Source organism: Myripristis murdjan, chromosome 3, assembly GCF_902150065.1.
Source record: "Myripristis murdjan chromosome 3, fMyrMur1.1, whole genome shotgun sequence".
Classification (NCBI taxonomy): domain Eukaryota; kingdom Metazoa; phylum Chordata; class Actinopteri; order Holocentriformes; family Holocentridae; genus Myripristis; species Myripristis murdjan.
The window spans coordinates 12,845,435-12,869,810 of record NC_043982.1 but is presented as its reverse complement, the minus strand read 5'-3'; the positions used below and the strand labels follow the sequence as shown (position 1 = coordinate 12,869,810).

The following is a 24,376-nucleotide window of genomic DNA, read 5'->3' as shown; positions in this document are numbered from 1 at the left end:
AGATATATGCCAAAGGAGAGCAGTACTTACTATGAGACAGCATGAGATGGACATCCTGCTGCTATCCTCAGATACCACAAGGGGTTCCAAACAAACCATCCAAAAGTAGATTAAGCGCTTTGGAAGTCATTTCACTGGCTAATTCTACCTCCCACCCTCAGTGAAAACAATTGGGCTCTACATAGTGGATAAGATGAGTTCCCTTTGAAGGTAATCTATACATTACACTTCACTCCATTCTGGCTGAGTGGATTATGACAATTAGCGCTACAGTCTACTGAATCAGAACTCCAGACAAATCACAGCATAATTCCTTTTATAAAGAAATCTTCTACTGGTTATCAGTTCCAAACATATGAGATACCTGGCTTTTCTAATTTTTCCCTGCATTTCATTTCAAAATGACCACCCACTACTCTGTCCTTTCATCCACACCTCCTCTAGCCCTCTATCTCCTCATAATGCTTCTGTGATGGTGTCCCACAGCCTCCTCAGCTTCTTTTGTCTACCTCAGTGTAATTCCAAAGCTCACTAAGTTCACAGAAGACCGTAAAAGCTATTTGAGGTAGTGAGCAAAAGACCATTTCATACACAGCAACCCATCAACCATCACTGTGAATGTTTTTGTTTTGTTTTGTTTTGTTTCTGGTAGCTTGAATTCAGAGGTAGTCTGAGGGTGTTCTGTAGTAGAACCTGAAGGACTTAGAGGCATGGGTTTAAATGATCTTGAATGTATTTCAGTGCATTGGATCCTTCCAAGTTTGACAAGCTGTCAGCTCTGACCGTAATCTTTACCTCCACATGGAAGCCCTCCCTTGATCAGCTGCAACCCCCAGCCAAACCCGCCTCCACCCCACCTCTCATAGACAACCTCTTCTTCCACCATGTAGTTAGCACACACCCTCATAAAGACTGACAGCCAAACACCCCCAACACACATATCCGTCTGAGGCCAGTATAATCTTATGGAAATGGGCTGTCTAATTATCTCTTACAGTATGCCAGCCAAGGGAAGAGAGCTCGTCTCTCCATGATTTTCTCTTTAACTGGTTACATTGATCTGGAGAGCCAGACATCCACTGAGAACATAAGCTTAACACTATGGCTAGAAGCACTGCACACACAGGGACTCTCATGAAGCATCTCCCTCAACTAACTTTGATTCCCTTGTCTGTTTCTCATTCACTCTCCTTCTGACATTTTCAATTTGAAAATTCAACTTTTTCAGGGCTAGATTTTCTTTCTTCTTTTTTTTTTTTTTTTCTGGAAAGCCTTTTACCTGGAGAACAATATTATAGTCACTGTACATATATTTACAAGTTTAACTATCCTGGCTGCCTGTATTTTTCTGCATTGAAAAAAACATGTATCAGACTCCATGTAAAATTATTAATTAGTTGTATTGGTCAAATCCATGTCATAAATTCACAAGTTGTGCTGTCAAATACAATGAGTACCAGGTATCCATGAGGTCAATGAAAAGGTTTGCATGCACACCAACACTTCAGTTACTGGGAGAAATCAGCTTAAGGGAGTATTTGGATAACTTTCATATTTCAAATTCCAACTAACACCATTTTTCAAATAACCCAAAATTAATTTAATAATCAATTAAGAGGTCAAGAGCAACCATTGCAAAAGGCACATAGCCCTGTTTTGGTCTTTCACCGCCTGTCACTCCACTACAGTGCACCATGTTGCTTTCTTTTTAAATATAACATCAGAAATTATTGATTGAAATTATTTGAAAAAAATGGCAAGTGCACTTTGGAGCAAAAACAAACAAACAAACAAAGGAAATAAAAAAAGAAATGTGTTAATTAGGCTATACTTACTCTGATTATAAGGTTGTTCTGATTAAGTTAATCAAATAAAGGCATTTACACATCAGTTTCAGTAGTCTGGGAACTGCTTTAATTGGAGTAAAAACAAGTTATTAGTATGCAAATTAAGATACTCAATTTGAGTGCAATTTGATACTGCCATTTTTACAACCCTAACTTGGCCGTACAAGCAAGGAAGCCCCAGGTTAAAGCTGAAAAATCCTAATCTTTCTCCTATTTACAGTAAATGACGTAGGAATAGGTCTTTCTCAACAGTGTAGAGTACCGGTTCTTTAATTCTAGCACTAAGGGATTTGGCCATTTTCACAGATACTGTTTGAACTGTCTAAGATGAAAAGACTAATTATGTGGACTTTACAGATTTTGCTATTTAAAAGCCACTATCTGCAATAGGCTAGCAGCTGATAAATATCTAATCTCAGCATTATAAACAGACTAAAACAATGAGTGTGTGTACATGCATGGAAAACGTGCTCTGGATAAGAGCTCATGTCCATGTGGAGGGCCCTCTAAGGATGAACACTTTATCAGCATGTTCCTAACCCGTTCATGACATGGCCTTACACTGCCAAAAGGAAGATATGATGTTTACATATGTGCCAAGTCAAAAGGAATATTTCTGCATTCCAAATATTGCAAGGATGCTGGTGTGCATAAAAATACACTGACTGCATAAGCCAGGTTTTGTGAAGAACAGTCTGATCTCACATAATAAATCCTCCATCTTTTTTCAAAAGCTCAGTATAGTCTTGATAATGGCGAAGCATTATCAGGGCCACTATTAGTGTTTCTCTATCCCTTTTAAGACTTGCATTCTGTTTCTTGGTTTCTCTTTCTTTTTGCCTCTCATCTGGCAGTGTGGTGGCTCTGGAGAAGAGGCAGGTTATTAGCAGATGTCTGTATCCTGGGGAGAAATGGCAAACTGATTTTGTGATCTTTGAGGGTTTCTTCTAATTGGATGCTGTTTATTAGCAGAAGAGAAGCCCCAGGAAAGGGCAGCTCTCTTCACATTGCTCATTTTTCCAGCACTAAAGCAATGAATTTCTCTCTGCTCTCTCAAACATGGAAAGAAAGAACTGCATTATTTCAGATGTCAATTAAAATATCTCGACTTAGACAATAAACGTATATAAAAAAAAAATAAACAGGTGAAGATGTGCAGCCATGCTAACACATCACAATAAGTTTGATGGGCACAATTAAACTCTAAACAAAGGAAAAAAAAAATCTTTGTTGACAGTAAAGCCCTTGATAAGTAGATTTCTTTTTTTAATATACTGAATAGGGACTTCAAAAAGGGACAATATCAATTTCCATGCATGGCAGAATGGACTGGTAGGCAAGAACAAAATCGCTTATAGACCTCATGCATTTCAGCTGTCAGGGTGAAATGGCTGCAGTATTCTTTCCTTTCATGATCAAGAATGAACACTGGACAAAGAAAGGCAGAATGGGAAAAGAAGACACTCCACTGTTGAAACATAAATTTAAAAAGTCACCTACAATGGGGCAATGTTTAAAAGTCCAGGCATGAAACTGTACAAAGAGAAGTCGATATAGATGGGAATATAGTAGCTAATACACTGACTGAATACTGGTAAATGTATATTGTGGCACACTGAACCAGATGTTTAAGCACTAAACCAGCTGTGCTTATGTCCAGAAAAAAATATCCACATCTCCAGCAGCACCAAACAACATCCCCATATTGCTTGATCTCACTATATATTATATCAACACTTAATGAAGTCAAATCTAACTCTGGTTACCGTATTTCACCAATTAATCGCCCGGCCGCAAATAGCCGCCGGGTTCTTATAAACGCCTGGGGTCTGCACCCATTTTGCGTATTAAACGCCCACCCGAATAACCGCCGGGGTGATTATTTGCATTTATTGAGGTAACCCAAAATATGGCTACTCACCTTATTTTTGCAGCAGTAAACAGTTAGCCGCACAATAACTGTGCGGCACTTCCGTTTTCTGTCAAAATAAGAGCGCTAGCTAACGTTAGAAAAAAGGGTGTACCATAATCTTAAATTGCCCGACTGTAAATATGTTGGACAGTAACTGTGATCACAATAATGGCCTGGTGCAGGTCTGTGCAAAAATAAATAAAGGCCTGCAGCGAATAGCCGCCTGGTTCTTTTAAACGCCCGGGGTCCAAGTTGATTTTGCGTATTAAACGCCCGGGCGATTAATTGGTGAAATACGGTATATCACTTTGAGACAGTTCTCTAGTATTTAAAAAACAACAACAACAACAAAAAAAAAACAGGTCCTTTGTACAGCAGCTTATTTTGATCTGTAGTTATGCTTTAAAGTTAAGCAACCTCTACTGGGCATGTAAATAACAACACTGTGGTGTATGGAGCAACAAAGTCCATGGAAGGGGGCTGATGAGGTGGCAGATTAGCCAATCAAAAGGACTGCCACTCAGGAGACCACAGTTTGATTCCCACGCCAAGTGAGAATGGTGCTCATTTTTAAGTAGTTAAACTTGCTAGCAAGTTTAGCTAGCAAACATTCGGTACCTTTTCTCTTTTGTTTTTTCCTCCCCTACATTGTATTGTAGATTACTACTGAAGACATCAAAACTATGAAAGAACACATTTGGAATTATGTAGAAAACTATAAAGTGTTAAACAAGCCAGAAAATGTTTTAATAATAAAAATATAGAAAAAAAATAATTGAATGAGAAGGTGTGTCCAAACTTTTGTCTGGTACTGTATGACTGATGGAAATGAGACATGTCACTAAAGGGCTATCAGTCAAATTCAGGTATTCTGAAATTTGACAGTTTATTACTGCTACACAAGATATGCGGTGGATGTAATAGTTGCCTTGGTGTGCTTGTCTTTTAATAGACTTGATTTGCAGTTACTGTCCAGCCAATTACCATAACCAATTAGGGTGTGTGGTAAACTTGCAATCATTGCCCAAATGGACTGTCACAACAGCTAAAATCTCATTAATTTAATTGGCTATGTCACCTTTTACTTCTCAAGAGGAGCTGCAGTATTTTTTTCCTTTAATGATGAAGAACAAACTCTAGACAAAGAAAAGACAGAATGTGGAAGTTGGGGGCTCTACACTGTTGGGATCTGCTGGTGTTCCTAAATCTTAAACTGAGAGACAACAACATCACTTCTGAGCAAACAGAAAAGAACAGAGGAAAAACATATAAGGGGACTGGTTCTGCACATCCTTCAATGCCCACCTGCCAGTGTTTCTAAAACATTCTGTGATTTGCTTTTTCTCTTGTCTTTAACACCCACAGGAAAGCCCTGCATTTCACATTTTGTCTCTGTCTATTGACACTGATTATCTCTAAGAGCTCTAGGAAACTGCAGAAATTTCGCGCTGTCAACATTCTCTGTAGGCCTCCGATCACTAGATTTGCTTGTTTGTTTCCCCTTTTCCTTGTCCTCTGTTACTGTCAGGTTTCCCAAAGAGGAGAGGCTCACTTAATGTAAGCAGCCTCCACTACCAACAGTCTTTTGGAGGATTTTAACTATTGAGGTGACAGAGAGAAAGTAAGTCTTTCAAAAGGCAATCATTTTTTCATGGGTTAGTCTTACTGTGCTTCAAAAAATACAAAGTGCATACAACAGTGTATTAGAGAAAGAGGTGTTTGTGCTGAACTTTTGAGATGTTATCAAATGTATTCAAGAGTTCCAGTGATATGAGAAGACAGGATATTGGATCTGTCTTTAAAACAAGCCGTCATCTGCACACAAAATCATTTTATTTTATAATTTGAACTATGATGTAAAAGATTATTTATTAAATAAAAAAATATTTCTAAATTGACTGATTTACTGAAAGTCAGAAAATATGTCTATGTGGATGGAAGACTACAAGACATTTTCCTGCTAAATCTTAACCCCACCTCTCCACATATTTGTGCAATATTGATTTGGGTGGTAAATATTCCCACACAACCATACATGAGTGACATAAAGGTCTAGGATCTTTTTTTCAACTTTTTCAGCTAAACATTAAGCAATAAAAAGAATAAACATTCGGTGTTGTAGGATTATAAAAGGTCTTTCAAAAGTCATGGCAGTCACACAGCACACTGCAAAACACTGACAACAGAACTACAGACCCACAAAAACATAAAACTAAATTATGTGGTTCATGTATTAGGAGTCAACCAAGTTAGCACTTTCGCTGATTAACTCTAGAGTGATCAAAGGCTGTGCCAGTGGATCTCAATATTTAAAAAAAATAAATTACACCAGCATTTTAATGCAACATACTCATCATTTTGTCCTTCTGTGATTTTTTTGTCTGCATTTTTAGAATTCTAGAGAGAAAAACAAAACAATCTGGGAAATACATGCTGTTTTCACTGCACAAAAAAAAGTGATTTTGACATGCTGATACGGACACTGAACCCATCACACTTCAGGAAAGAGAACATAATGTCAAGCCAGACGTACAGGGCATAAAGCTATGAACAACTGTGTGAAGTGTAATCGATTTATTTGGTAGAAATGCACACACCTCTGATGCAGCGCGACAGTGAGGAAATGAGTGGGCTTATAAAACTGCATTCTAAGCCATCTATGAAGAAAGAATTCATCTTCATTGTGTTTTACAATGTAGTAAATCAATAATTGCTCATTTGTGTTTTGCCTTCTTGTGCATGACAAAATAGATGCATTATTGACAATTTTTTTTGTTTTCATTTTTTCTTCCACAAATCTACTGTAGTTTAGAGGGAAAGTATCCACTGTGTGATTGTATTTTAACAAAAGGAAAAAAAAAAGTCATCATAATACCCTCACGATGAAGCCAATGCCTTTTTAAAAGCTCATTATCATTGAAAGCTCGTTATCATTGAAATCTTAAGGATGGTGGCCCAATTAAAAGGATGACTGCCTTGTAAAAAAAAAAAAAAAAAAAAATTAGGACTGTTTATGGTTTGGTCTTAGTGACTTGGGAGTCCTCTTCATTGCTTAAAACTTCTCACAGATTTAGGAGCTGGGTTTAGTGCTAGAATAGTTTGTAAAATACTCTTATCCCAGAAATTTAGGGAGACCTAAAGTTAGGAGTTACACGCCCCTGATATTTGGGATTTGCGCCTAAACTGGCGAGTTAGGAGCTACTTTCACTTTCTACTTTCAATCTTGTGAAATTGTGATAATTTTACAACCATCGATTTCATGTAAGCTCATAGTTACGTCTTCATTATAAATGTTGGGCCATGTAACAATGACGGTTCAGTTCAGTTACCAGTAAATATTTGGAGTCAAAACTAGTGATCATTTTTCAGCATTTAGCCCCACTGACTGCCACAATTTCCCTTCTGTTTGGCAACTGCTCAGCAGTGCCCCCAATGGTCAAAAGACTATACTATACTCTCTTTTTCTGTGTCACAGAAAAAAATCCATAATCCATAAAAAAAAAAAAAACATAACCACCCAACCTCTACTGTGAGAAAAAAAATATCTAACTGCAGATATGCTCTAGAAATAGGTTCTGTTCTGCGATGCCGTCAAGCTCAGTGTGCTTACTACTGTTTACCATTTTTTTTTTTTTTTACCATTTTTTCAACTCATTCGTATAACACAGGTGTAGTTAGGCTGCTTGCTTACTTCTGTGATTGCTTAGCTGGTTTCATTTTTCCATCATTGTAAAATAATATCTGTAATTGTTTGATGGGTTCTAAGTAAGGAGGAAAAAATCCTTCAGGTGTATCTGTGACTGTATGTTGTATCTAAGCATTGCAGTACTTGTTTGACTATAATTTGAACAAGCCAAAGCCCCAGTGCTGTACAAATCACACTCTTACCTTACCTTACCTTCTCCAAATTTGAATATTTTTAGTGTCCTAATAAAATATTCAGTGCATGTCGTATATATTGTAGAGCTTATCTGTTCAGTCCTCAAGATACAGGATTTGATGTAACAATCCCTGGTGCTATAAAGCTCAGATGTTTAAGTAGAAACTGAGCTTGCATGTTGGAGTAAAGGGGAGTAGATGAGAGTAGCTAAGTCATTAGTGCTTTTAAGTGGGCAACTGTCAAAAAAGATGCTTTGCTGAATTATGCCCATTACATATACAGAAGGTTCAAGGAAAAACAAACAAAAAAGAAAAACTAAAACTAACTACTCTCTAAACCTACTTTCAACATCCATGACGCATCATCTCAACCACTCAAAACTGGCACTGCACTCACACTTACACAGTCCACAACACTTCAACCAATAATTTCCATATTCAACATTAATCTGAAAAACAAAAGTATAGCAGGACGGTCAGCCCATCTGGTTTGAAATGTCACACTAAGCAGTTCATAAACTGAAATGTATCGGTATAGTTCCTGACAAATGAGCTTGAAACAGCCCACTCAACAGGTCAAGAATCACACAACACCAAAACGCATGGACTGAGAGACAGACAGCTGCCAAGAAATTCCTGGAGTGAACTCTGTCTCTATTACATGAAGTTGAGTGTGAGTGCCGTGGAACTGAAAGTGTAATTGATTTCATTTCCTGCGCATCATTGATGTCAATTAGCCTGTCACCTAATTAATTTGCTGATGAACACAAGCTAGTTAACAGGAGGAGATGGCTTTTTTTTTTTTTTTTTTTTAATTGACACGCTCATATGTGGCGTATTTATGGAAAAGTTATGCTGCAACAGTCGCCTCTGTTGAACCCCACCACATTCTCCTCCCACACATACACACACCCTTGCCGCCACATAACCTTTGCCGCACCTGTTCAGCCCTTGCCACTACATCCTTGTTTTGTTGTTAAAGGTGCTGGTATTTTCCTCACTATCTGTGTTACTACTACTTATTACTATCTGTACTAGCTTCTCTTTTACATATTTATTTTTAGTCTATCTATTTGAATGAGTGACTAAATTTTATGACAGGTTCAGCTGGTAACTAACATGTTAATCAGAAAAATTACTATTTCAAAGAAATCACAACAAATATTATATAAATACTAACCTTTGGTTTCTGTTCCAGTACAAAACACCAAGGCAGAACATGCAGCGAAGTAGACGCGTAGAGGACAAAACAGAGACATAGAGAAGAGCAAGAGGCAGAGAAAAAGAGAGATAGAGGCAGAAAGGGGCAAAAAAGAATAAGAGAGAGTTAGTGTTGTTTGCTGTAAGCATCAAGTTAGTTAAATATAGTGTATTGCCAGCAGAAAAACAAGACAAGCACTGCATTGAAAACAAAATGTTATGTTTACATGTTAAAACAGAAAACAAAAATGTCATGATAAAATGGCAGCTCAGATTTAACGCACACTTGTTCACAAACAGCCGTCAGTGAAAGCAAGAAACAGGAAAACAGACCTGATGTTTTCATAGTGAACCAAAAGTTTTATTTGGGAGTGTTTTTAGATGCAAAGCAACTCTATGAGATCTAATAAAACTCATTCACTCACTAACTCACTCATTCACTTCATGGGATCACAGTTAGCTATAACTGTGTTTGATTTGGAGGGGCAATTTGGAATTGGAGCAAACTGTTTAAAATGAGTGTAGGCGGCAAAGATAGTAGCTACAAGCTATTATGCCAACTGTATAACTGTAGCTGTAGGTGTGTAAACAAACAATAAATTAAACACTGTTGGCTCTCCATCAAAGCCACTGTTTATTAGAGCTGCTGCACAACAATGGGGCAGGGATGGCAGAAGTTGTGGAAAAATTAGAAAATGATGGAGAGAAATGACAAGATGACAAAAAGAGGAGCTTAAGTAATAGCAGGTTCAACAGTTCCTCTCAGCATAATCAAACCCACATGTCAGATGGAAGACTTGCAACAGTATCTTTATAGCACCAGTGGATGACTCGAACCTGCAACCTTCAGTACCACAGGTAAGCTCCAAGCACAATGTGGCACATGGACAGTCAGCTGACCTGGTTGCTCAGAGCCTTCTAGGTTAACACCCCAGATATTGTAAATGTCTGTAAGTATTATTTACACAGAGATCTCAATCATTCTTATTTTGAATTTCTGATGTTTAAAGGTGTATTTTACATTGGGAACAATATGTTGTATGGGAACAAAATTAAAAATTATAAAAGAAAATTCCATTTTTAAGGTAGAAAACAAGGTCTGTCTGATCATTCTGTGGGAGACAGTATGAGGATGCCATCGTGCCACTTTTGCATCATGGTGAAAATTTGTGAGACTAGTTAGGTTAATTCATTTTACAGTTTTTAATAAAAATGCTGTGGTAGACTTCATAATTTGCCCTAGGTTGCAGTGTGCAAAAGTTTCTATTGACTTGATTTTGACTATTGACTTTCTATTGATTTGATTTTTCAAATTTTGAACATTAAGACTCTTACTGTAGTGCCTCCTTTGGGAAATTTGGCTCGTATTTGGCCTTACTTCTTCTTGGACTGGGCCAGACAGCTGTGCAAATTTTGTTTTATTTTCATGTATGGGAGGGCAATTTTAGTAAGAAGACCAAGAAGAAAAAGAATACTGAACAAAACAAGAAGGACAGACAGCTCTGCTGCCCTGCTCCTAAAACTCATCTCTGTGCTCCTGTCAGCATTAAGATGGTAATCCAATGACAATTTCGCTATAAATTAGCCACTGGGTCAAGTCAGTGAAACCAGCATATGCCAGTCAGGTTTTGGAGTGCACCCAGTTATTCGGAAAGTGAGCTTAATCTGGCATGCATCTAAGATACAGCTAATACTGCAGTATTAAATGGAGTGCATGCACTGGTGTTCAATCATCTTATCAATTATCTGTTCAGTTGGTTATTTATGCCTCTGGTCATTTCACTGACAACACTTTAATTGCAAATTGTGGCACACTGGAAGATCCATCGGAGCTTGGGTGCCAGTCAGTCCACCTCCCAGTGCATTTATCTCTACAATAAACAGAGGGAAGGCATTTTATTCTGCTTTTCAGTTTTGTTTTAAGCAAAAATGCTAATTTATTAGTCATTTGATGGTAATTTTCGATAGCTGGGAAGAGAGGCTGCGTTTTATTTTGGTTATTATATTTGTTTCATCCAAAATTGCATTACACATTCACAGAAACTTTTTGCTTGACAATGCACATCCCTCTGCATGTCCAACAGATGCCAGCATCACAAGTAGATGGTCTCTGGAGATGCACTCGCTCACCATAATTAAAATGTAAGCTGTGTGTGCTGTACCTAAATGTAGCCTAATTTATTGTGTTTTCAGTACCAGTCTACCTGAAAATGTCACTATTTTATTTATAGACCACATTATATAACAACAGATCTTGACAAAAGTGCTGTCCAGAGAGGTAAAAAAAAAAAATTAGAAGATGAAAGATTAAATAATAAAAAAAAAGAGAGAAAAGGAGACAAGAAAATTCAAATAAAAAATGAATGAATAAATAAATGTAAAATTACACTATTTTAAAGATCTACATCTCTGTTGAGTTTACTTGTTGATATTTTACAAATAATTCCTAGCAAAGCACAGGTGCATATAGAGAGTGGTTCTTGGAACTGATGGTTTTTATTTTTTTATTTTTTTAAATCCTATTTGTGTCTTATTGTGTCTATGGCTCATTGCATTTGATTCTTTCTACACCATTTATTTTTAACTAATTTTTAATAATGCCGCTCTGCTGGAAAAGAATTACAATAAGAAGGGACAGTAAAGTTGAATGTTGAATTTGGTCCTTTATCAGTTTGTGACTGTCAGAGCTAAAATGAAAAGTTGTGTCTGAAAAAGGGTTTTGTCTTTTGATGATAATCCAGGTCACAGCCATGTTTTTTTTTTCTGTCTTTTCTTATCTTATATTTCTGTTTTGATATAAAACAGGGATGGGAAAAATGGGAAAAATTCCTGTGCTTGTACACTTAACTGGGAAAAATTCCTGTGCTTGTACATGATGTAAAAAAGGGGGCTTTTTTATTGGGGTGGGGTGGGGGGGTGGGGGTCATCATAAGTATCATTTTTTATGCTTAACAAAAAAAAATCTATGTGATAAGACCTCATCTGTGTCCTCCATTACACCACTGGATCTCTGTCACTGATCACACAATAAACAAATCTGAATTTTGTCTCAGGGTTTTCCATTTCGGCTCCAATTTGCTTTGATGAAGCTCCCCTATTTCCCTGGACTTGCAATTTATCCAGGGAGAGAATTTTTGGGTTTCTGTTTCTGCTTCTGCCAAACCTGCAGAATATATTTTCCCCAGCAAAGTGTAAATGCAAGACACAAGTGGTCTGCAAAATATGAAGTTCTCAGTGGTAATATTAGAAGATATTTGTACCAATAATTAGAAGAATGGTCACTTTCCTTTTTAGATGGACAACATGAGAAACAAATGAGGATAGTGGTTGGGTCTTATTAACTTACTTCCATTTTACACAATAATTATGAACTTTCTTCCAGGCTTTTGATTCTGTAAAGAGAAGGAAACTTGGGAACGCGGTTAACTCCAAAGGCTGATCACCTCCTTGGTGATCATAGCACATAAGTAATACATGAAGACATAATACAATCAATTGTAATCAAGAATGAAATCACATAAAGGCCAGCTCAACATTGTAAAATTATATCATCGCTGGAAATAAAGACTTCGTCCTCTTTGACACATGTATTCGCTGACTGTTGTCAACACAATTTAAAGCAATGAATTAAAGTCGTGATACAGCTAATGCAATTTTTGGTGTTCTCTCCTTTGCCGCTCTTTGCCAAAGCTAAAGCTCACAGAGGAAGGGCTCCTCTGCACCTGCAAGCCCCATCCTCAGCATATGAGACAGTACCCATGAAAGACTGCAATTAAAGCCCTCAGATAGCAAGGGAAAAGATTAAAGCTCAGAGTTCAGAGGCAGAAATCGTAGCATCATTAGCTGTGCTTAATTCATAATCACAATGAGATAACCTCACTCATGGATCTGGTGATTAACTTCAGTTAACCCCCCACTATTCATACTGCACCTGAAAGCTCTGTGAATAATGACTTCTGTCATGTGGCACCTCCGCTTTCCCCTAACTGTATAATCACTGTTCAAAGAAAGAGCCATAACTGGAACACTGCCTTTTCACATCAGGAATATCATGAGTCCTTGTTTTCTATAGGCCTGAAGCTTCTTAAGCATGCCAAGAAAAGGAAATTGGTGTGTGTGTGTGTGTGTGTGTGTGTGTGTGTGTGTGTATTAGAGCTGTCAATTTTTGTTTGAGGTTTTAACACTCATTTGAACATGATGAAAAAGTTCAAAATGTAATTATCTGTTCAAATTCAAAATGGGAGTACAGAATCGAAGTCTGACAGCAGCAAGTAGTACACCTTGAATTCCAGCAGGCGGCGATCTTATAGTGTCACGTGAATGTTGATTTTGAAAACAAAACGTAACGTCTTGTGGGAGAAACTAGCGAGGCAAACTGTGCTCTGAATGGCTAATTACAACACCAAAATACACAAGAAGTATGCGTGGTATGTATGCTAATTACAACACCAAAATACACAAGAAGTATGCGTGGAAGCATTTTGGATTCTACATTGTAGCTGAAAAGATTATTGCCAACTTACATTGGTGTTTGAATTAATTCGAACAAACAGCATGTTAGTTCAACTTGGTCTTTTTTTTTTTTTTTTTTTGGAGAAAGTGACAGCTTTAGTTCGAGAGGGGAGCAGCTCACAAGGGATACCACTAAATTTCAACGTTTTAATATCTCTCTCCCAACACTAGAGATGGAGCTTATACTTCTAATGCAGCTAATTAGGATATAAAATGGCAAATGGTATCACTCAGTAAGCAGCCTTGAGGACAATGAAAGCATACATAAATACATACACACACACACACACACACACACAAGCTATATTCTCTCTTTGCAGGAATATTTTCATTTGGCCCAAGTTGGTGGAGCAGTGTAATAATAACACACAATAATAACATAAATAATGCACTTTTATTTTAGAGTTACGAGATGTACTATCTATGTTTTATGGGAAAATTGCCTCACTGAAGATATCAGATTTAATCTGTGCAAAATAAACTAATATAACCTTTCCACTGCATACTACGGTGAAATGATAACATCACAGAAATCCACTAGAAAGAAATAGGAAAGCGTGCCCGGAGTTGCAATGGCATAAAATGACCAGGCCCCCACAGGGAGAGAAGAGAAAGGGAGACAGGAAGAAAATAAAGACTGGAATGAGTTTGAAAAGAATGAGATGATGTTAGAGCAGGGTATATGCAGGAATCTTGAAGTTAATTTTAATACCTTTTTAAGACTTTTTCAAGATATTCTCAATATTTTTTAATACCCTTTTTTAATACCAACAGAGTACCACGGATCTTTTGTAGCACAGAGGAGATATGTTGCTCAAACACTCGGTATGTAGTGTTAGTGTATGTTTATGAGTTGTAGAACATAATAAATTATCTTGAAGGAGTAGATGCTAAATTATTATTTGTTTTAAAAATGTAAATTACTTATCAAACAGACCTAACAATTCAACTACCATGAGCAGTAGTATGCCTGTGTGAATGAGCAGTGGTATGCATGTGATAACATAGACTGAAAAATAAGTCGAAGTGATACCTCTTCTCTGAATAGACAAGCTAAGCCAGTGTGCTGCTGTTAGCCAGTGAAAATAGAGTGGAGTGGCAACTCTTCGCTTTGTTACACAATTTATGTCAGTGCGCTGCTGTAGCCTGGAAAGTTTCTTTGCCTTTTGGACTCGTACGGTACCGGTGCAGTTGTTGTATTTTTTTTTTCTTGGTGGTGCAGGTGCAGGTGAAACGACTGGAGGGGTTGTGCCACCCAGAGTTGCTTCCCTCCATGTGATTCTCCCCAGACATAAGTTCATATTCACACATATACACACAAAACAGCATTTCATTCAAATTATGTCAAATTCCGCATTAAAAATAGATTCCTTTTTATTTGGCTAATTCCGCAATTCCGTCCGCGATTCGGCCCTAGTTAAGTTGAACGCATGGATTCATGTAACATTTCGGTGCGTTCGTAATATGCACTGGGGGCGCCAGAGCGTACTTTGTGCTTCCGAATTTCCACCCACCCGCTCGCTCTGGCGCTCTCAGAGACAATTTACGAACGCACCCACAATAGCCTAGTTTTTTTATATACCTGTTCATCTTTGTTTTTTAATAAAAATGAATAAATTCACACACTTTTACGATGTTTTTGGGACTCAAACTCTTGGACAGCTAATTCAGAAAAAAATACTTTCAAAATTTAAGACTTTATAAAGTCGTGATAAGACTTTTTAATACTTTTTAAGGGTCTTAATTTTCCTAAAGCTGATCTATCACCTTTTAATACTTTTCAAGACCCTGCGGATACCATGTAGAGTGAGTGTTTGTGTATGTGTGTACAGGAGGTTTGAGCGGGTGTCCAATTTTAATGATGACGTAGTTTTGTTTTGTTTTTTTCAAAAAGTCCTCTGACCCATACAACCACAAATGTTGTTTGTTCCTACCCTTTAATGCAACTCACAGGAGGGTTTCCTAGGGTTTCGTGCTGCAGGAAAGATTGCCACAAGCTGTGGTGTGCATGTGTCAAAACAGTCACAATTTGGTTATCTAAGCACCAAAAATACTTGGTTAAGGTTAGGGTTTGGTTGAAGTTACGGTTGAAGGACAGGTCAAACTCCAGTCTCCAGGCTGAAAGTCCTGTGTAGGGGTGACCCATCCAGTACGGATTTTGGTGCTTGTTATACTATGGCATGTGACTTCACTTCCTGACACAACACATTGTTGTTATTTGCACGACCATTAGAGGTTGCTTAACTTTAAAATGTAACTATAGATCATAATAAGTTGCTTGTACAAATAAACTATGGGGTTGTTTTTTTGGTGGAGGACAATCTGTTTTTGTTGTTGTTGTGGGGAGAGGGGTCAATGTATGGGTAAAGTTGTGAAATACTTTATGACAAAACCAGTATTATACATGTAGATGCATGTAGATATGGCTAAGTTGAGATACTGTACATGAGCAATCTCGGTGCAAAACCCTACATATTAAAAACTGTGTCTGCTGCCCAGGCAGCTGGCTTCAACAGACCAGAATGGTCAGGAGAACAGTTTTCAAGGAGCAACAGTGGGGGCCGTAGCACCACCAGTGGCACTTTGCCCCTTTAAACTTCTTTTTGTTTCCTTGTGAATGTAAAACCTCTGACAACCTTGTCGGTGAAAAACAGACAATCAAACCAAATGGTTCCTTCAAATCTAACTGAAATGGCTTCTAAAAGGTGGCCTGAGAAAGCATGAAGGGCACACATGTTTAACACGCCTATCAGTTTTGAGTGCATGTGTGTATGCATCAGTGTTAAAGGACACCCCAGTGAGCTCATATGCCCAAACAATTTTGGCTGTACACAGGATGGGTGCCATAATTAATAACACAGGAAGAGTACCTTTTGTTTTAATGAGTGAGGAAATAGGAAATCAACAATGTTTTCCTGGGGCAAAGTACAATCCTATCTGAGTGCCACTGTTGATTTACTGTAGCAGGTCACAATTACACCTGATATATATGGCCTATCTCCCTTTCTCCTTGCAGCATGTACTGCTGCTGCTGCTGTGTGTGTGCGTGTGTATTCAGGTTCAGTGTGTTTAATGTGTTCAATTTCAGTTTGTCATATCTTTATACCTGTATCTAAATGTCATCAAAAGACCCCTGTTTAACTGTATGCGACATCTCATTTCTTTTGAATAAGTCAAAACCACTGGCCTGCATGTTATATTTTGTCTTTCATAGTCTGAACAAATTGAATTTGGGACTACTGTTAGTAATTTAATAAAACACAAGACCAGTTAAAATACACATAAAAAGTACACATTCATTCATCATACTAAACTAGTATGGTTTAGCAGCTCTCCCCCTCTGACCTAAGTCAAAGTGTTAGTATGTCTAAAGATTGCTTATTATTCAGTAGGTCTGCAAGTAAAGGGAAACGGTCCAAGTGCAGACAAAATAAAACCAGTTCAAAATCAGGTTTGCAGATGTACAATTCAATGTACTTTGATTTGCTTTCAGGTAACCCTTATAAATGTTAGCTATGTTGTAGCTAATTTATAAAAACTGAACTGAATGGTGCAGGTGTGCGTGCCACAGGTGGCAATTAATCTGACAACTCTAATATCTGGGCAGCCACAATACAATGATATTAAAACCAGTGGGTTACTTTGACTATTGCAACACAAGAAGGCTAATTATGCTGTAGTGAGAATTGTTGCTGTCATGTTTAACTTGGGCAGGGCAGAACCTGAAATATTGTGTAGAGACTAACAGGGTTGAGGAGAAAGGAGGATGGGACACGAGGGTAAAAGATAGAGGTCTGACTGTGTCACTGAAGCTAAATGTGGTCAAATGAGCAGTCAGTCAAGAATGCTCAGAGGGCAGGAACACATGGATATATGGGCAAAACGTACTCGCACTTGTCCATAATAGTCTTGACTTAACTGTTTAACTACTACGCTAATTAGCTTATCTTCTGTGTGTGCATGCTTGTGTGTCTGTGCATGTGCCTGTGTGAGATCCTCCATTTGGTCATTATTTACTTCTCTTTTGCTATTGTGCAAATTCTCAAAGTACCCCCTATTTCCCATTTATCTAATAGTGCTCTCACTTCCTGAAACCCTATGGTTTTTCTGTCTTGTGGTGCATCTGATAATCAACAATTTTCTCTCTCTATTTTTTCTCTGTGTTTTAACCTGCAAGGCATGACATCTCACCTACTCATCTGCTATCAGGTCAGTACGGTAACAACAGAGCCAGCGCACCAGCGCTCTTGGAGTCGTTGGTGGCATCAACTTGTCAGCGTAGATGACATGTGCCTCTAGACTAATCAGGATGTTGCCTTGAATGGATGCAGAGAAATAAGCAGCTAAGGAAGTGACTGGTGAGTCTAAACACAGCACAGTGGCTGGAATGAGATGAAAAGCTACCAGGCTCACCAATCATGACATTTGCAAATTTGTGCAAAATTATGAGGAAGCAATAGAAAATAAGTAATCATTTATTGAATGTGAAATGTATGTCCTTGCTTAGATTAGACAACTTTAGTATATAACATTTAGTTGGTCTTGGATTGTGGATGGAAATGATCCCACAGTAGCTTAGCTTGAAGAAAAATAATGCCAAAAAACATTAACTCTAAAGTGCTGAACTCATGGCACCCAGCAGTGTTGGCTGTAAATATTAATGTCCCGCTTAATCACAATATTCATTTGAATGATCTGATATTGATTCTGAAAATCCCAAGAGTGATGTTTTAATCTGTCCATTTTAGTGGTGTGTGAAGATATTTGCTAAATTTTATTTGTAACTCACCTGCTGTTCTGCAGGTATCGTCTGCTGAATAACTCAGTTGATCAAACTCAGTTGATCAAATTACATTTTTTGAACAGAAACTACAGATGGTGGGAGCTCTGCCCTGAAGCCAGCGTCATCAAATCTGAAGGCAGATGTCTTGATGCAGACATCAGAACAGAAAAACGATGAGGTAAAGAGGAATTGGACAAAAGTAAAGCTATATGTATACTGCGAAATTAGTACTGTAATGGAAAAACCCTATTTAGGGCTGAACAATTAATCAAAATATAATCAAAATCTTATCATTGTTTAACATTAACATAACTTAACTTGACATTAGTTTAAATAAAGTTTTATAGTGCTACAGCGATGCAGTGGCCTACAAATTCTCCAGATGTAAGAAAACATGTTTGTCTGGTACAGACCCCTGCAAAAATTACACCATCATCATTTTAATAACTTTTCTCAGTGAAAGAGAAAATTGATGTGCAAAAACTTTCATTCCTTCTAAAGTCGTGAATCATATAGCACTCACAATATCTGTAAAATGAACTGCAATATAATTTTTTTTTCACCAAAGCGTTCAGCCTTAGCCCTAACTGAACTAATATTGAATCAAACTGAAATCAGTATTGAATCAAAGTGGGACCTTGTGAATTGAAATTGAATCAAACTGGAAAATAAGTACCAATACATAGCCCTAGCTAACAGTAATGGAAGGTAGAAAAAGAAAACAATTTATTCGAGTAGTTAGAAGTAGAGTGTTTTTAACACAAATTCTAACTTATGTTGTCAGCACTGCAGTGGTTTGAAATCATGGAGCAAAAAGTTATCAGTAACAAACTGATGGAGTATGAGCAAAAACATACAGGGTACTAAAAGACAGGAAAAAAGATACATGCTGTCCCTTTCTCTCCATCTCGCATACTCTAACAAACACTCAAACTCACAAGTGTGTGTGCCCACACAGATGCAAAGATGCAGATGCACACGCAGACACACAAACACACACTCAAAAAAACAAACTTTACAGTTTCGCAGAAGCTACTGAAGTAAAGAAATCAGTGCAGATGATTACTTGCATGTTGTTGAGACATTTTCCCCCAATTGTTTCTGATGGACTCAGAATCAATTTACTGGCAAACTGGACTGATGTGTGCTGGTCTTTGCAGAGCCAATAATTAAGGGTAATTCTGGCTAGATCAATAAAGGGACTCATCTCTCCCCTGAGCTGTCTATCTGTTACCACCTGAAAGATTTTTGGAAGGGCATTATGGACCCACGTTTAAAAACATGCCACGGCAAAATGGTGTGTTACAGGAAAACTACCCTGTAAGGAGAAAATGGGTGCAACTGAAAAAAGGCAAGTGAGAGAACAGGCGAAAGAAAACCAGCAATGACAATATACCTGCTTGTATACCACAGTGCTACACGGTTATCCCTCAAAACAAACTGTAGGTGGAAAAGCTAGATAGAAGAGAGCACTTGAGAGAGAATCGAACTGCTCAGCTCCTACTCTCAGCTGCTAGAAACTGTATTTACGTTAAGCTACTGAATGTACAGCATATTCTAGTGCGTAAAACCTTCAGCATGGAACTTTCCAGTTCTACGTAACTCATCTCCCTCTGGTAAGAGTGAATCAAATGCTGCTTGAAAAATACATGTTGGGGCCAGGGTCGCTCAGGGGAATTTATTTTTAATCTCAATGTGCAATGAGGAAAAAGGAGGAAAGAAAAAAAAATGTCAGAGAAGGGAGAATTAAGAGAGAATTGTCAGACAAGGTAATTAGCCCCTGCTATATTTTTTTGTTATGTAGTTCAAGTAGAAACTCTTAAGTGTGCTTGATGTAAAACGTGTTAAAAGTTAATCATGCACCAGCACAGGAATGTCGAAACACCAGCTTTGCAATGTCCACAGTAATAATAGTTACTGTAATTAATAATATAATTTTATCGAAGGGTGACAGGTGTGAACTAGTTTTGCATTAGGTTGAACATAAAAATTCTATATGACAGCTTTAAAACTACTTGACAGTGGTGATAAGTGGGATGGAGTTTAGAAAAAGGGATAGTATTGAAGCTAGCCAGAGGATGGGTGGAAATTATGTCAGACCCAGGAGAGGAAGATCACTGCTTTATTAGCCGAGAAGGAAAAAGAGGGTGGTGAGTAAGTAAAGGATCACATCACCATATTAAGGAATACAGATAAAACTAAGAGGAGAGTGATTCAAATTCTTCTAATTTACCAAAATAGTTACAACCACTCCAATTCAATTCTAATAGTTCCATGGGAAAGGAACAAGACAGATTTGGGCCCGTGATGCTATTTCCTTCCACAGTGGAAACCTCCTGCATTTCAACCCTTCCTAATACTTCCAAATGCACTTTACAAAATCAGTCCCAAATTGCCTTTCTCTCTCTGCCTCTACCGTGTAAAATGGGCTGTCACTTCTTCTGTGCTGTAATTGCTCCATTAGATTAAAGAACTAACATTGCACACATGGGGGAGTGACCACCTCTCATTGTTTTGTCCCTAATTGAGAAGTTGTATTAATTTTAACTGATCAGAGCAGGGGATTTACAGGACCTTTGTATCCACTGAAAACTGCAGCTAATGAACAGAGACTTTGGGAAGGAGCATGGAAATCAAGTCATATTACTCTAGATGGTCTAATTTCTGTTTGCTCTGACCTGCTTGCTCACAAGTAAAAACATCCATTTATCCCAATTTGTTATCTGAAGAGATGTGTTGAAATTGAATTGACCCTTACCAACAACCACATCCTGTTCTGAACAGAAAAACAATAATAATATACATACATATATTTGTGTGTGTGTGTGTGTGTGTAGAAATTAAAATAGCAAGGAACTGTAGAGCCACAAACAATATTACCAATATGGAAATAATGTAAGTTTAATTGTCAGAATATTTGCTTTCGCTCTTCCAAATGCATTCAGTTCAAGCAAGCACAAATTCTCTCTGAATCTGTAATTTAGGCCATCTCTTAACAAACAAAATTATGTATAAAAAAGAAGATACACTGCATTTTTCTTTACACTTAATAAAGTTGAGTTCTGTCAAAAATACAACAGCCACAGTCTCAAAACAGACTTGCATGTTGTCCCCATCTAATCTCTAAGCAGCTGTGTACTGGATGGCAGAGATTCTCGAAGATAACGACTGCAAGTAGCCCAATCGTCACGAAAGAATAAGGAAGTTTCAAGAGATGAGGATGAATATTTAATGGGAAAAACTGAGAGAAAACTGTGTCCTTTTTAATGTTTAATGCCGATCCAGATGCCGTTGCTCTTAAGTGAGATGAAGCATGATGCTACATGGCTGTGTTAATGAGAGGACAGGCCCACATGCGCACATGCATACACAAACACTCCCTGACACACACACAGCAACAGCAGCAGCAGCAGCAGCAGCAACTTGGTCCAATGGCTAAACCCACCAGACATGTTGCTCCTACAGCCTCCACTGGGAAGAGCAGAAACAAGGAGGAAATCAAGAATAGGGCTGGAGAGGGAGGGCTCAACACGTACGGAAGGTTGGATTTAGGCATCCTACATCCAGAAAGGTTTCATACCAAATTGAAAATGCATTACCCATGAGCAGCGACAAACCAGGCAGTCAGCATGCTGCAGAGCACCCCTTCTTGTGTGTGTGACTTCACATGCAATGAGAAATGTACTTCAATGATTGCTTTAGAGTAAAATGCTGTGTGTGAGCTTATGCTCTGAGTCATTACCCTAACAGAAAACTACATTTGTCTACTGGTGGACATCCTTCCTCTGCCCTCTCTCGGGAACACCTGCTTGACTGTTTGTCTACCTGTTTGCCATTTAGATCCGCCTCTATTATTCAACACCTTGTCGGAGAGAAACAAGGGCACACCAGTGTGTAAGAGGGGCTCTCATGTGCCTCGAGAAGTGCGGCATAGAGTTGTGACAGGTAGATAACACCTGGATGAATAATTCAAATTTGCGTAAGCTAGCTGAGCTGGTGACAAGGTGATGGGAGAGAAAACACAAGACACATGTGAATAAATCATCAGAGAAGGGACTAATAGACCAAGCACAGGAGAGGACATGACTGATAACATCTCTTGCTACCTCTCACTCTTGCACTAATCATTGCAACAACTTTGTACATGAATATTCAGAACCTTGTAAGCCATACTAATGTGCATAGTTATAACTATATGATGTCTTATCACATTCATTACCTCTAGGAACACTCAGAGTAGCCCAGTAGTAGAACACAGCCCTACAACCTTGAGGACTCTGACCTAACTACGATACTCCACTTTGCTAGGAGTGCTAAGAGGTCCCGTTAAATCAGATGAAGTACTGGCATAAGAAATGAAATCCTGGATAACATAAATATAGCCTATGTAATAGCCAGGAAAAATCAGAAATGCAAGACACATTAAGATAATACATAAGGTAGAAATGAAACCAAAAGAAATTCAAAGGAGAGGCCTGGGAAAGAAATAAGTAATCAACTTCATTTAGCGCTTATAGAATCTCATCTTACGCTTGAAACAGCATAGGAAATTAGACCAAATTGAAGCCTAACAAATGAGTGTTCACTTTTGTCATGCATATCCCACTATCCGTTCTTTGCAAGTGATAAAAAGCAATCTGACTGCTAATAGAGGCCTGGAGGGTTGATACAAGCACGCACACACTTCCCTGTATCGTTGTCTGTCACCCAAAGCCTCCACAATGAAATCAGACACATAGCCGAATACACATAAGCGCAGAGGCAGTGGTTCTCTCTCCCACACACACAGACCAAAAAAAGCATAAACACACATACACATCTTTCTGTCATGATTGGCCACTGTGGCTCAAATGAAGAATCCGCCAATTTCCCCCCCTACCACAACACTGAAAATGAGAGACAAATGGCTGCAGTCACGAGCTTAGCAAGCTGGACTGGGGAGAAGGGAAGGAAGGGGGTTGAAGACTTTAAGAAGAAGGGATGAAGAGGAACACAGGACAAAACACATCTCTGTAGGAATAAAGGGCTTTCAATATGCTCTAAAGGATCTTTGTGACTGCGACTCTCATCAGGGCAGCTCAGAATTACATCATGTAATAATAGATTTAATGGTATATGTGAAAGTATCTGTCTACTCATGACAAGAAAGGCAGGAAGCTAGACATGAAATGAATAAAACCGGTAACAGTATGAGGAGTCTGACCTGTTCTTTGTGAAGCAAAAGTAAGAGCAAGTTTGCTGAGCAGCTCAGGTTTTGCGTATCGGTCTTCATTGGCCAGCACCCAGAAACAGCCCTCTGACATTTCCTGGGGACGGATCTGAAAACATACACGCTCATGTTCAGTAAATTCAGTTAATGCAAATTATTTGTTTTCACACACCAGCAAAACACACAGGACCTCGAAAAATGTGCTTTCACACATAGGAGTGAGCTGATTAGTGAGGCTACAGATGGAAATGTGGTTAGATAACAGATACATTTAGTTTATTAACCAAAGATTAAAGTTGCAGCAGGCCATTCTAAATGAATTTGTTGCACAATAGTCCTGCCTACTACCAAGATAAAAATATGCTGTAACTGTAAATCAGTCTTTTACATTGAGTACTTAGGTTTACTTCATTGTAAACAGAAGGAGAGTGCTTACATCCCTAACTTTACTTCAGCCTCACTACACCATGCTAGGTATCTTTCTCTGCATTCTGCCTGTCAGTCTGAATTACTCCCCCAAAACCCATAGGTTTTGGGTCACATGTGGCATGCAAGTATAAAGCGTGTGCCAATCAGTTTGCAATTACCTTAAATGAAAGATAAATGGGCATGGTGTCAAAACTGACTCCACTTACACAAGGTGGAAAGAGAACAATATTGAGTGAGAGAGAGAGAGAGAGAGAGAGAGAGAGAGAGAGAGAGAGAGGGAGAGGGAGAGGGAGAGAGAGAGAGGTGGGATGGGATGGAGGGAGGGGGAACAAAAGAGAGGTGCTACTGTTTCAAATAAAATGGGAATACAGGGATCTGTGTCTGGCTCCGAGCTGTGGCTAAAAGGACATCACAACCACATCAAAAAAAAAAAAAAAAAAAAAGCGTGCAGCTCAGGTAGGATCAAGAGATAGGCTGGTCCCCTACCACTACGCCCTTTTGCAGCTCAGTTGCGTTCACAAGGCAAATGTCCATCCAGAATTAACTACATAAAACAATATGTTAGTGCCCATAAACACCCCTTCCTTTCAGCACTTTCTGCACCA

General features: G+C 38.4%; 1 protein-coding gene across 5 annotated transcripts in view; it reads right to left on the bottom strand.

The window, feature by feature from the left end:
• Positions 1-24,376, bottom strand: part of LOC115379801 (protein diaphanous homolog 3) — a 292,946-nt gene that overhangs the window by 131,280 nt on the left and 137,290 nt on the right. For 4 of the 5 annotated variants that reach the window (XM_030080714.1, XM_030080729.1, XM_030080721.1 and 1 more), the window contains 2 exons: positions 23,337-23,451; positions 8,819-8,827 (listed from right to left, as the gene is read on the bottom strand). In XM_030080714.1, the coding sequence (XP_029936574.1) occupies positions 8,819-8,827; positions 23,337-23,451 (124 nt within the window). The remainder of the gene's footprint in view (positions 1-8,818; positions 8,828-23,336; positions 23,452-24,376) is intronic. The other variant, XM_030080736.1, reaches the window with a different exon arrangement.